The 12,016-nt window shown below is 46.3% G+C and overlaps 1 protein-coding gene across 2 annotated transcripts in view; it reads right to left on the reverse strand.

Annotated features, from left to right (window-relative positions):
• The window catches only part of TIPARP (TCDD inducible poly(ADP-ribose) polymerase), a 75,494-nt gene that overhangs the window by 49,552 nt on the left and 13,926 nt on the right, over positions 1–12,016 (reverse strand). For both annotated transcript variants that reach the window (XM_069213292.1, XM_069213293.1), the window contains exon 2: positions 8,004–8,969. In XM_069213292.1, the coding sequence (XP_069069393.1) occupies positions 8,004–8,935 (932 nt within the window). In that variant the 5' untranslated portion in view covers positions 8,936–8,969. The remainder of the gene's footprint in view (positions 1–8,003; positions 8,970–12,016) is intronic.

Consider the following 12,016-nt stretch of genomic DNA (forward strand, 5'->3'; position numbering starts at 1 on the left):
CGCGAGAATGTACAAACAGGAACGGGTTTTTGTTCATTATGGCGAAGCTCTATGACACAATTCTAAAAGTCACTTCAAACATTTGTACGGCTCCCACATGTCCCTCAGTGAACCATGAGGTTTGTTTTAGACGCTCAAATCCAGCTGTGTATATTCAAGGCACGCCAACGGTTACCGAGTGCCTTCTCTCGTCTAGCGCCGTTGGAGCTATCGCAGGCCTTCTGTCATCGCGGCCCAGTGCAGAGTTTGTTTAATTTCAGCGTTCAAACAAACTAAACAAAAAGCTGTCCGCGCGGCACGCAGAGCCCGGGACCACGCGTATGCATCCCAGGAGAAAGCGCCAATCAGAGTCATGGATTAAGTAGCCCAAACTAGGCCGGGTGACGCAAAGCGGTTCATTGAGCAAGAGTTTTGTGCCAATAAAAACTGACTGACGCGTTTTGCCAAAATCCATCCTATGATTGGTGCCCCTGGCTTACCCTGAATTCTAGGAGTAAGCCATGAGTATTCTAGTCTTGCTCCTGGAATTCACTGTTCAGCCAGGCACTGGCTTAGCCAGTGAATCATGGGCCTTAGTGAGAGGAAGGAAATGGACCCCTGGCCACTGTCTGAAATGTGAAATACATAAGTAATCAAGGTTCAGTGGGATCCTGAGGCCTTTGGGCCCTGGTGACAAGGAGAGCACTGCACCAACTGGAACTTGCAGTGACAACCTTATGAGCTGGGCTACTGGAATTATGATATTTTGCAGCTGCAGCGATTTTTGCATAACTATACATTTGCCACATGATCCACCATCTACATATATTAACAAAAAAATGTTTGTAGCCCAAACGGTTCAAAAGTTACTTAAAATGCAGCGACGTGTTGACGTGCAATGGGGGCCCGTTGCAAAGCTCTACTGGTCCCCTTTCTATGGCTTACTGCTATATCTGGATGTTAAACTGGTACTAATGAGGTGCAACCAATGCCCAGTGTTCCGACGTTAATAAATGACGAAATATTGAAGTAATACTATAACAAAATGTGCAGCATCATACTGCATAATTTCCCTTTTATTGCCGCATAATTTATTCAACCTTTCCACATAACTCCGGTGGCACTGATTATGAGCTACCCACACCTAGAACGAACAAATCAACACAGGGTGTGTGAAGTAAAGAAAACTTCATGAAGATTTTAACAAAACTTGTCAAGTTTGGCAAAGTTCAAGCACTTTGACAAGATTACACAAAAGAATGTTTTGAGAAGAACTCCACAATATTAGGTGTTGGCGAGGGAGAGAACATATAAAAAAAAAACACACGTTAGGGAGAATTCATTAACTGAAGGTTTTTTTGTTAGTTGAAAATTGTTCGGCAAAAAAACTTTTTGATTTGCGTGAATTTTCATCCATTGACAAAGTTTTCCAAAAATTAACACATTTTCAAACATCACAGACGTGCTTAGTTTGACAACATTGCAAAACTGTTGATGCTATAAGTAAAAGTTCAACAATCCTATTTTTTTTAACAGGCCCTAGGAATTTGACACCCTCGTTAATCTTGTTAATATATATTTATTTATTTTGTAGATATCTCGGAAACATCTGTGCTTCTGTATCCAGCTGTTTTTGATTAAACGACTGCAGTTAAGAACTACGTAAACTTTGTATTTTATTTTAATCCACGAGTGGCACAAAACCAGGAAACAGCCTCCGGTGGAAGCTCTGCAGCTGGGGGTTACCATGCCGCCTGCCAAATCCTCAAAGATGCCTCCCTGTTCCGACAGACTCTTAACAAGCGACCCTGTCATCGCCTCTTCCGGGATTCCTTCCTGCCGGGTGGAAAACAAACCGCTTGTGTGCATTTTGACACGTACAATCTTCCAGCAGCAAGCGCCTGGAGGAAAGCAGCCCACAGGGCTTGTAAAACCCGACCCTGTGCGTGAAATCCCCGGATCTCCAATTAGGCCCGTGGCCTGACAGTAAGGCCCCTCTCCCGACTGCTGCTCGACTCGCTTCCGCACAATGGCTATATTATGGCCACACAGTGCAATAATGAGTCACCCCCATATGTAAATTGTGTTCACAACAAGAGGCATAAACAGCTCCCACCTGCTGGCGTGACTGGGCCTCTCCACATCACGCAGTGCTGAACAGACGTTCGCTTGTTGTGTGCAATTTTCCTAGATAGACCCGTAAAGCTAGTCCGACTAGAGGAGATTAACATCTTCGGCCAAATAATGCGGTAACCATGCGAACCACGGGCCGCCGCGGCCTGTTTGTGCGCCTCTCAGCAAGGCTCAACATGCCGCTTTCTGTGCCCTGTTGCCTGGAAACACAACATCGCGGTGGAACACAAGGGAGGCCAAGGTGAAGTGACCACGAGTAAACCACGTAAAAACGCCCTGCCATTCAGCAAAAAACGAAGAAAAATATAACTTAGTGTATGAAAGGCAGTATGCAGATATCTTCGCAGCAAGGTCAATCGCTCTGGCCACCGCAGGTCTCTCGTTGCCTGTCAATAGTTCAACAAAAGAGGCCCGCCCGCCAGCAGGGCACAGCACGCTTCTATGAATGAACGTTTCAAGGCAGTATGAAACTGCCCATCAAGGAGCTATGGTCGGTACTCAGATAGATAGCTCAGTGAGTTGAGGTTAATGGATCACTTTAGATGTGAGCTGTAGTTCATGAGGTGGAATCCCAACAGGGCCATGCCAGCCTATCATCCTTCGGTAAATTTAGAACTACTAACTTAAGCAATAGTAACGGCTGGTACCTGTAGCGCTTATAAAAGGCAGCATGAAGCGCTACTATAAAATGTGTTATGATTATGGGACTTTCAGTTTATTTTGGAGGAGAGGCTGGGCTGAAAACATTCAGTATTTTTCAAGTGAATACAATACTAAAGTGTTTTGCTGCAAGCAAGCAGTAAAACTTAAATTTGAGAATAATTTCTCCAATATGGTGCTTTAGAGTTACCCTTTTAACAAACCCCGCGTGACACACATATTTTCCTGCCATGTTGTTTGGATTTTCCACATCCGGAAATCTGACAAAGTGAGGGGTGCATGCGAATTAAGAATGTGCTTCTCAGAGGCACTCACCCCAACAATGTTAACTAGCATCTCCAAATAAGGACATTATTCATACATAACATTTCTGTTCACAACTGTTACCATAAACCTCCCAATCTATATGTAAAGAAGGCCCACAGTAAAATTACAGCAATAAGAAAGCATTCCAGCCAGGTGCAAAGGCTGTAACTCAGAGATTACAGGACCCCCTCCAGTCCACCGTCTTCCAAGGAGATCCCACCACTCTAATGTTGTCACCAGATGTTCTCTGAGAAACCAAGGAAGTTGTTGGAGGAACTTCATATAGTGACTTGGACACACATCCTTGAGATGCAGCCAAAGCCTGGCAATTGGCCTCTGTGACAGGGTCCAACGTGCTACGACTGCCATCTGAATAGATATCTCCTTGAGCAACACAAGGCAGTCGGAATCACAGGAATAAGGAGAAGAGAGAGGCATAGAGTGCTGCCTGCTGAGAACAGATGGACGAGGAAAAGATGGAAGTTTGTTTTTTAGGTTCTGTCTCAGATGGTCTGGCCACGGGACTCAATCACCAAAATGTACCATGCTCCATTTGTGTGTCTTTTTAAAGGAACACAGTGCTAACTAAACGAGCCTCTTGAAGCCACGGTCGGAGGTTAAGACAGCTGAGGCATAGAGAGCGTGAAATGCTCAGACTTCTGTTACAGGCGAAGTTAAGCCCGTCATTGATCATCCCTTCATGGTCTCTTAAATCAATGGAATCAAACGACCTCTGATTCAGGAAACTTCTTAAAACTGAAGTCTTCAAGAAAGCATCTGCCTGAATCCATTCCTCAGGGGGCAGCGCGGCCCCTTCATCCTGCTGGACTTTGCCAACCTACTTTATATTGCTATTCCACACTATCATATGTGTACAAAAAGTTCCATGAAATTATGACAAAAACACAACATGTGTTTTACAAAACCATTAAATACATAAATTAGGATTTTTTTTGGCAGCATTTGGTTCTCCTGTGTCAGCAAGAGTGGAACCCTGGAAGGTCTTCGACTGTAAGCCTCTTAAGAATGAGGACAAATATTACAGGCTTTGTCAAAGTCAATAGGTCTCACCTATGCGAGATCTATTGGTTTTGACAATGTCTTTCAGCCATGTTGTGTAGGAGAACGGCTGCTGTGCAGCAGGGCTAAAAGTTAGGAAAAAATACATCATGATGCAGCAAACTATAGCCACATCAAAACACTTCATTTTTCTTATGGCAGGTGAGGACGACTCAGACAACGGGAGGGAAGATATGAAGGAACAAGCAACACAGACAACAGGAGAGCGGGAGGGAATAAGCAACAAGGACAATTAGAGGGCAGGAGGGCTACATGGAAAACAGGAGGGAGAAAGTAACACAGACACCTGGAGTGTGGGAGGGAAATAGCAACATGGACAACAGGTGGGGAACAAGCTACATGGGCTTGGGACAGAGTAACAAACAGAGGAAGAAGAAAAAAAAATAGTACCTCAATCAGAACAGGAGTAGTGGAAAAACACTAATCAAAATGAAGCCATCCGTACTTGGTCCATACACCATGGAAGGGGGAAATGAATGCAGAGAAAGTGAACCGGGCGTGCACTGTGCCATGCAAGCAAATATGAGTGACAAGGAATAAAATGAGTAGTGAGCAATGGGCAGACTCCAAGTCACTTTTAGTAAATAATAATAAAATGTTTTGCAAACAGCACCGCATGCACTGTTTCAGGTGAGACCTAAAAAAGGCAACTTAAATTATATTTGTCAAATTAAATAGAGAACTATAAAATAACTGATACAAACTGACTAGTGCCAGTTCAAAATCAAAGTGCACAACATACACAGCTGGTGAAGTAACCATATAAACGATGGCAAGTCACATTTCACTGGAAGCTTAAGTGCCCCTTGACCTTTGGTCCCCTGAAAAATACAATGTTTCAAACAAGAAGTCCGTTTTTTAACATTAATTTGTTTTTTTTTGTGTTAAAGGACTGTATCAATTATGCGATACTTTGTGGTGCCATAGTCTGCTGAGTTTTAGAGGGCAAAGCCATTTGCATTTAAAAGCACAACATTTACTTCTGGAGATTAAACCGTCCCTAGTCGTAGACTTCATTGGTGAGAACACAATCTGGCACTGACATTCCCAGGCTGCATCAACTACGCTGGTGCTTGTGCATTAACATATGTGTTCTCAAAAGGGCAACCTAGGCACCGACTGGCCAGTGCAACATCGACACATTTGTATCAGTGCGTCAGTCCAAATGTCTCGCTAGCATTAATGAACTTCATCAGTTGCTCGACTGCAACATCTGTAATCCAGAGATCAGAGCAAAACTACAGACATACAGATGCAATCTATGCAATTTGTCCCAACCAATACAAATTGTAGGTAATGAGCAAAGGGAAGTTCTCCTCTAAATGGGGCGGGACATAGTCCTCAACATAAGATTTCCATGAAGAGTCTTGGTTAAAAAATATATACCTGAAATTGTTTCAAATAATGAGACCAAGGTAAAGGAAGGTGGGAACGCTCAGTGGTGGACAAAAACAAAGCAAGAGGGCTAAGATCAACCAGCAGCGACAGGGGAATACTAGCCCAGACCCTCCTGCAAATAAGGAGCACAGTCGTGCAAGATGCCAAAGTAGGCGGAGACAGGGTACAGTGAGGGACCACACCCTCCTTCAGGGTCAAGGAGTAGTTGGGTCTCACCCAATAACAGAGACACAGTACTGTTGGATCACGCCAGATAGCCAGAAGGGTCATATCATAGCAGTGCTAAAACTCAAGGCATAGTGAAGACAAACTCAAGAACTGAGAAGAAACTGTCCAAAGCAGGGCTGACTGAACAGCAAAAACTGCAGAAAACGTTTGAGGAAACATCAATATGGCGGGAGAGGTCTTGCAACACACCGTTAAGAGAAAAATGGAACACATATGTGACACGGAGGTTCTACATTTTTGCCTTTTTGTTCATCCCCTAATTAAATACTGCTATAAAAGGATTCATTTTCCAAATATCAGGGTCCACGAAAGCTTACTACTCCAAACAGAACCAGAACAGCGAGTGCAGCTCATCAGATCATGTCCAGACAGGACCAAATAGGGTGACCACCTTCCTACAGGTCACGCTTTTGCCACTCCGCGTCTTTTCTATGACATCCTGGTGCATTCTTATTTCTGTTGTCTTATTTTGTTTCCATTGAATGAAATAGACAAACACACCTGAAATCAATGATTATCAGATGAGTATGACAGTGTCCAGAATGACTCGGAAGCAGATGTTCACTCAAGGACCACGGTAACAAGATACACAAGCACCTGTCTAAGAGCAGCATAGACGTGTGATGAACACGCACCAAGCACCAAGGTTAGTCATAAACTTAAACAAGCAGGGTCACAACAGCTCTACACCAAAAGCACTTCACTGGCTCCCAGTAGTAGTTAGCAGTAAAATAAAAATTCTAATCACCATACACGTCTTAATCGACCGTTCTGACCCAGGATATGTGCAGAATAAGAGAGTACAATATATCCCAAGAAGGAACCGCAAATCAAATTTCATGCTAACTTCTCGCAAACCAGCATTCAAAAGGGTAAAACTTGGTGAAGGGAGCAAGGCAGGGACAGATTCTTTGTAGTACAATGTTCTAAGCTATGGTACACCTTACCTTTCGCAATAAGGGCAAATCCAAGAATGCACTCTTCAGAAAACTACTGATAACAATTGTTAGACAACCTCAAGTCTGAAATGTAAAAGCCTCCAAACACACAACAAGGAACTCCAGAGGCCTACTGCCTCCTTTCGAAACAAGCTTGGTCAATTTAATATTTTAGTCCATCTCATATTTCCACTACTAACTATTAGCAACAATATTTGTATCTGATAACCTGCTGTGTGTCATGACCAAACAAGTCCTGGACTATACCATCCTCCTGAGAACATCGGGCCTGTTTTATAGTTTGTGGACAGGGTACTCATCACCAACGAGAAGGAATACCCTGTCACTGACCCCACCATCAATCCGTTCATAGTCAAGTAGTCATCTTTCCTATGGTGGAGCCCGTGCTAGCTCCTCGGTCAGGAAGGCTCCTGACAGGTCAATAGGGTAGGGGCCAATGGAGTAAGGACATCAGACCGCCCTCCTTGTTTTGATCTAGTACATGTGGCAGAGCCGGTCAGAATAAAAACACGGACCCCAACTCCCTGGGGAAACTTCCAGAGTGTGGATACCATCATTTTTTGTTTTACAAAAACAAACTCCTGTTTGGGAGTTGGTTGTGAAAAATAAAAAAGTTTGGTGACCGGCCACCTGAAAGACTGCAGCCACACCGACTTGCAGAGCTGACAGTGACCTCTTAGTATGACATCAGTAGTCTGTCAGGGTTGTGGACGTAATGTCCTCTGCACCCCTGATGGTAGGCAGGCCATCTACCAAACTCCAAGTCAAGTCATTAGAGTTCCAAATCTATGAATTACCATTTCTTGTTTGTAATCCATCCCAGGCACACGGATAAGACAGAAAGATGAAATGGTGCTCAATGTCCGACCCTGAAATAACTAAATACATAAATAAATAATCTATGGGAAGGCTTTGGCTTCTCCAGACCATGAGCCCATTAAAAAGGAGCATATACCGATTAACTGCTCAGCAGGGTTTTTCATGCGGTTTAACACTGGCTATAAGCCATGCCTGTCTGAATCATTCACAGTGATGCCAAATATAATGTAATGAAAAATAAGAGGATTGTTTTGTGTGGATCAAGCACGCGGTGTTCTATTTGAAACAATACATTTGCAAAATACATAAACTAATTTGTAGGAGCAACGGGAAAGTCTGTGAATTTGTGGCGAGAGCCGATTAGGGCTGCTGCACTGTCTGGAAGGAATACTTCTGCCTCATCACTGGTCATCATGTAGGCAGGAAGGGGTGGGTACTTACTGATATTTCAGCTTGATTCTGTCGCTGTCTGGGTTGCAGTAGAGCCGCTCCAGGTGCTCCTGGGAGTCGTCGTTCACGCTCTGCCAGACGCCGGTGGATCTACTTCTGACCTGCCAGTGGTAGGGGAGCACAGTGTGGTGCCTTGGGCAGTCTCTCCCATGGAAACAAGTCCCCTCAAGGAAAGCCACACAGATTTCTACGCCGTCTTCCTGATGGATGTGATACTGCAGTTGATTCAGGAGCTCAAAAAGAAGCAGAAGGGACGCCTCCTCTGTTTGGCCTTGGAATAGTCCAGTGTTTGCGTTAGTACTGTGGCTTATGCTACGTTGTCCCAGGCAGCTGCCATCTTGGAACAGTCCCGCTGTGCAACTGTCTGTAGTCTTGTCTGGGCAGAATGAACTGGCAGCATTCGTCGGGCTCATTGGCAAGTGGGCATCTTGAAAAGGAGTACTGGCAGCACTAGTAGCGGTTGCGTCAGGCGTTTCGGCCTGAAACACTTGGTCAGCGGACTCGATGAGGCCACACTGGTTACTGGAGGAGTCCTGCTCCTGCAACACAGAGGAAGGAGGGTCTACCAGGGACCCGAGGCCCGGAGGCCCAGAGATCACTGCACTAGTTGGTGGGCAAGGGGATCCCTTTTTCACAACTGGTTCACATAAATTGTTAGGGTTTGTGCCCTGGCTCCTGGGCACAAACACCCCATCAAGCGCACCGGCTCCTAACAAGCTTGTAAAGAAAGGTCCGAAAGCCCTGAGGGTTTCCTTGTCCAGCCGTGCTTGGGCTTGCTTCTTTTTAAAGCAGGGTTTCACTGGGGGGATCTTCTCGGCCAACCTCCCTTCGGCCATCTGGGTGCACTTCATTACTGCGCAGGGAGTCGTGGGGATGCAGGTGCCTGCTGGCTCCGATGCCATCAGGTGCAAGCTTTCCGCCATGTCACCTCAAAAGCCACAGCTGCTCACAAAGAACCTGTAGGGGAGGAAAATCAAATCATTAACCTTTCGAATATATGCAGCCGAATGCAAACAAGATCCTCCCTCCAATATAAAGTGATTCACTTCTAGTAGACCCCAAAAGGCATACATGTAGTTAAAGATAGCAAATTTAGGCTGCTGAATTTATCAGAGTGCACATTCTTGCCCATCGCCTCGCGTGCACAGCTGGTGGGCTGTGGCTCCCCATGCCCTTATAGAAGATCTCACAAGCATAGCAGTATATCAGACAACAACGAGGCCTCTTCTACTAGGTGCATGATTTTCATTCATGGCAACAAACTTTAAATGTTCACCTTAGTGACATTTCCCCATCTCCCAGGTGTGCTGAGCAGTAGGCTGAAGAAGGAGGGATGCAGAAGCCAGGTATGTCCTCAATGCATGTATCTCCATGAAGCAGGCTTGCATTATTTAATACGTCAGCCAACAGGACACACTCAACACATGTAAGCCCCCTCTTTCTTCATTGTTTCTGCAGTAATATTTTTGCATAAGTGTATGGCATGCACAGAAAGACCCTATACACAGCCCTTGTAAAGACTACAAGGCCTGTTTATTTTGTTTTCTTTATTTTATTTGTTTTGGTCTAGTTTCTAGGGGATTTCTAGAGGTTGTTTCAGTGAGCTGGGCAAGGGGAGAGACCATGACAGGGGACCATGGAGTGGGACTGTCTACCGAAAGGTGGATAACAGTAGTGGTTAGCAGTCAACAGAGCAAGACTTGTCGGCTGTGCTGCAGCCCAAGAGTATGTCTGAAATTGTACATGAAATGAGTAACATGGGGAGAAGCCTTGAACATGAAGTGTTTAGCCCCCAAAATATTTGTATATAACTAAGTGGATGGAGATTTGTATGGGCAGTGGACCTTAAACTCGTCTCATATGGCAGCAAAAATGTGGGAAGGGTGGTGGGTGTCACTCCATGACGGTCTGCGTGCACAAGGCAAAGTCTTGATTCTGAAACAAGCAAGTGGAGAGACATCAATGCGAGGACTACGTGGTCATACTCCTCAAACCAAGCATGAGGAAGGCTGCATGGTTTTGCACTATCTGGTTCTTGCCAATAGTGTTCCCAAGAAGCCCCTACACCTTATCGTGCAATGATCCACCCAGGAGAGGGCCGTAGCTTGCAAAGGGATTATCCTTTAGGGCAGAAGCACTGGGGTAGGGTTTATCTAAGGGGACACGGACGATACAACGCCTAGTACTCCTTTGCCCTTTGTAACTAATTGCAGATTGGCATCAAAAGGAATAAAATGGAACATATTACAGTAAATGCCCCGGGGCTGCAGCTGGCATTTGCACTTGTTTCTTGGCCCTTGGGGCACTTTATATTATAGAAGGGGCTGCAGACACTTTTGTGACCCGGCAAAGACCGGGCGCCATCATGATCACAATGGGCTGTTCCCTCGTGTGCGTAGGGTTGAGACCCAATGAAAATGATGGGACACGTTGCCTTTGAGCCCACACATGTCCATAGACGCAGGTGCAGAGGCAAAGATCCTGCTAGCTGTGCAATGAATGAGCCACATACAGATGGAATTCAGCCCATGCACCTCCCTGAGGGGGGATCGAGATAGGGGACGGGATCCCCATGATCCCCACAGGCATCTCTCTGTAGGCGTGGAATAACGCACTACACCCATCTATAGGGGTACGCCTTCCCCGATTTTCAATGGGAGTCCAGACAGCCTCCAGTGAAAGGCAGAGCTTGGTTTCGAACCGTGACCTTGTCTTTCACTAATGCTCTCTTCTCAGTGCAGCACAAACTGTCAGATTTCGTGCCTGTGCTCAGGACAACAATTTTTTATTTGTGATCGGAAGCCCTGTCCCACTCTACTCTGGGCCCACCTAATTACAGTTGCACTGCAACACAAAGAGGGACATTGCACCCAGTGTGAAATCAGGCCTTTGGTTACGGACATCTTCTAAGAGTTGGGCGGCTTGAGTTAGTAGTTTTGGTGAAAAGAGACAGTGCTTCATGGACCTGAGACAGAAGTGGGAATACAAGTAGGCAACTGTGCTTGAAACCAGGACTGGACTTAAAATTGAAAGACACAAGGGACGTATTTAGGGCCTACCCTCTCACAAATGTAGTAAAAGCTTCAACACACAATGTGCTGAGATTCCAACTGATAGAATTAGACTAATGTGGAAACCACCAAACTGGGCCCCAAGGAAATACATCCGATACATCACAATCTGCCCCTCCCTCCGCTTTCGGAAGGGATGCGTGATCCTGTACCCAGCATGCCGGCCTAGCCTTCCTCTGTGATAATGACAGGTAAAGGACATCAAGAAAGGAAAGGGTTAAACAAATGATTAAAGCTTCCGTTTTCCCTTTTTACTGATTCTTGCAGATAAATACAGACAGAAAACACTATGGCGGTCATTGTGACCGCGGCGGGCGGCAGTCGCCGCCCGCCATGCGGTCACCGCCAAATGGTCGCTCCACAGTCAGAAGACCGCGGATGCCATTCTGGCTTTCCCGCTGGGCCGGCGGGCGCCCGCCAAGGGAGCGCCCGCCGGCCCAGCGGGAAAGACCCTGCAACCCAGAAGCTGGCTCCGAATGGAGCCGGCGGTGTTGCAGGGGTGCGACGGATGCAGTTGCACCCGTCGCGATTTTCACTGTCTGCTAAGCAGACAGTGAAAATCTTTCTGGAGCCCTGTTAGGGGGCCCCTGCACTGCCCATGCCAGTGGCATGGGCAGTGCAGGGGCCCCCAGGGGCCCCACGACACCTGTTCCCGCCATCCTGTTCCTGGCGGTAAAAACCGCCAGGAACAGGATGGCGGGAAGGGGGTCGGAATCTCCATGGCGGCGCTGCTTGCAGCGCCGCCATGGAGGTTCTGCCCAAGCAGGGGAAATCCGTCGGGAAACCGCCGGATTCCCTTTTCTGACTGGGCATTGAAGCACCGCCAGGCTGTTGGCGGTGCTTCCGTGGCCCCCGGCCCTGGCGGTCTTGGACCGCCAGGGTCGGAATGACCCCCTATATGTCATGTTTGTATTTATTTTTAAAAGGGGAAAA

This window comes from Pleurodeles waltl, chromosome 11, assembly GCF_031143425.1.
Source record: "Pleurodeles waltl isolate 20211129_DDA chromosome 11, aPleWal1.hap1.20221129, whole genome shotgun sequence".
In the NCBI taxonomy this organism is placed as follows: domain Eukaryota; kingdom Metazoa; phylum Chordata; class Amphibia; order Caudata; family Salamandridae; genus Pleurodeles; species Pleurodeles waltl.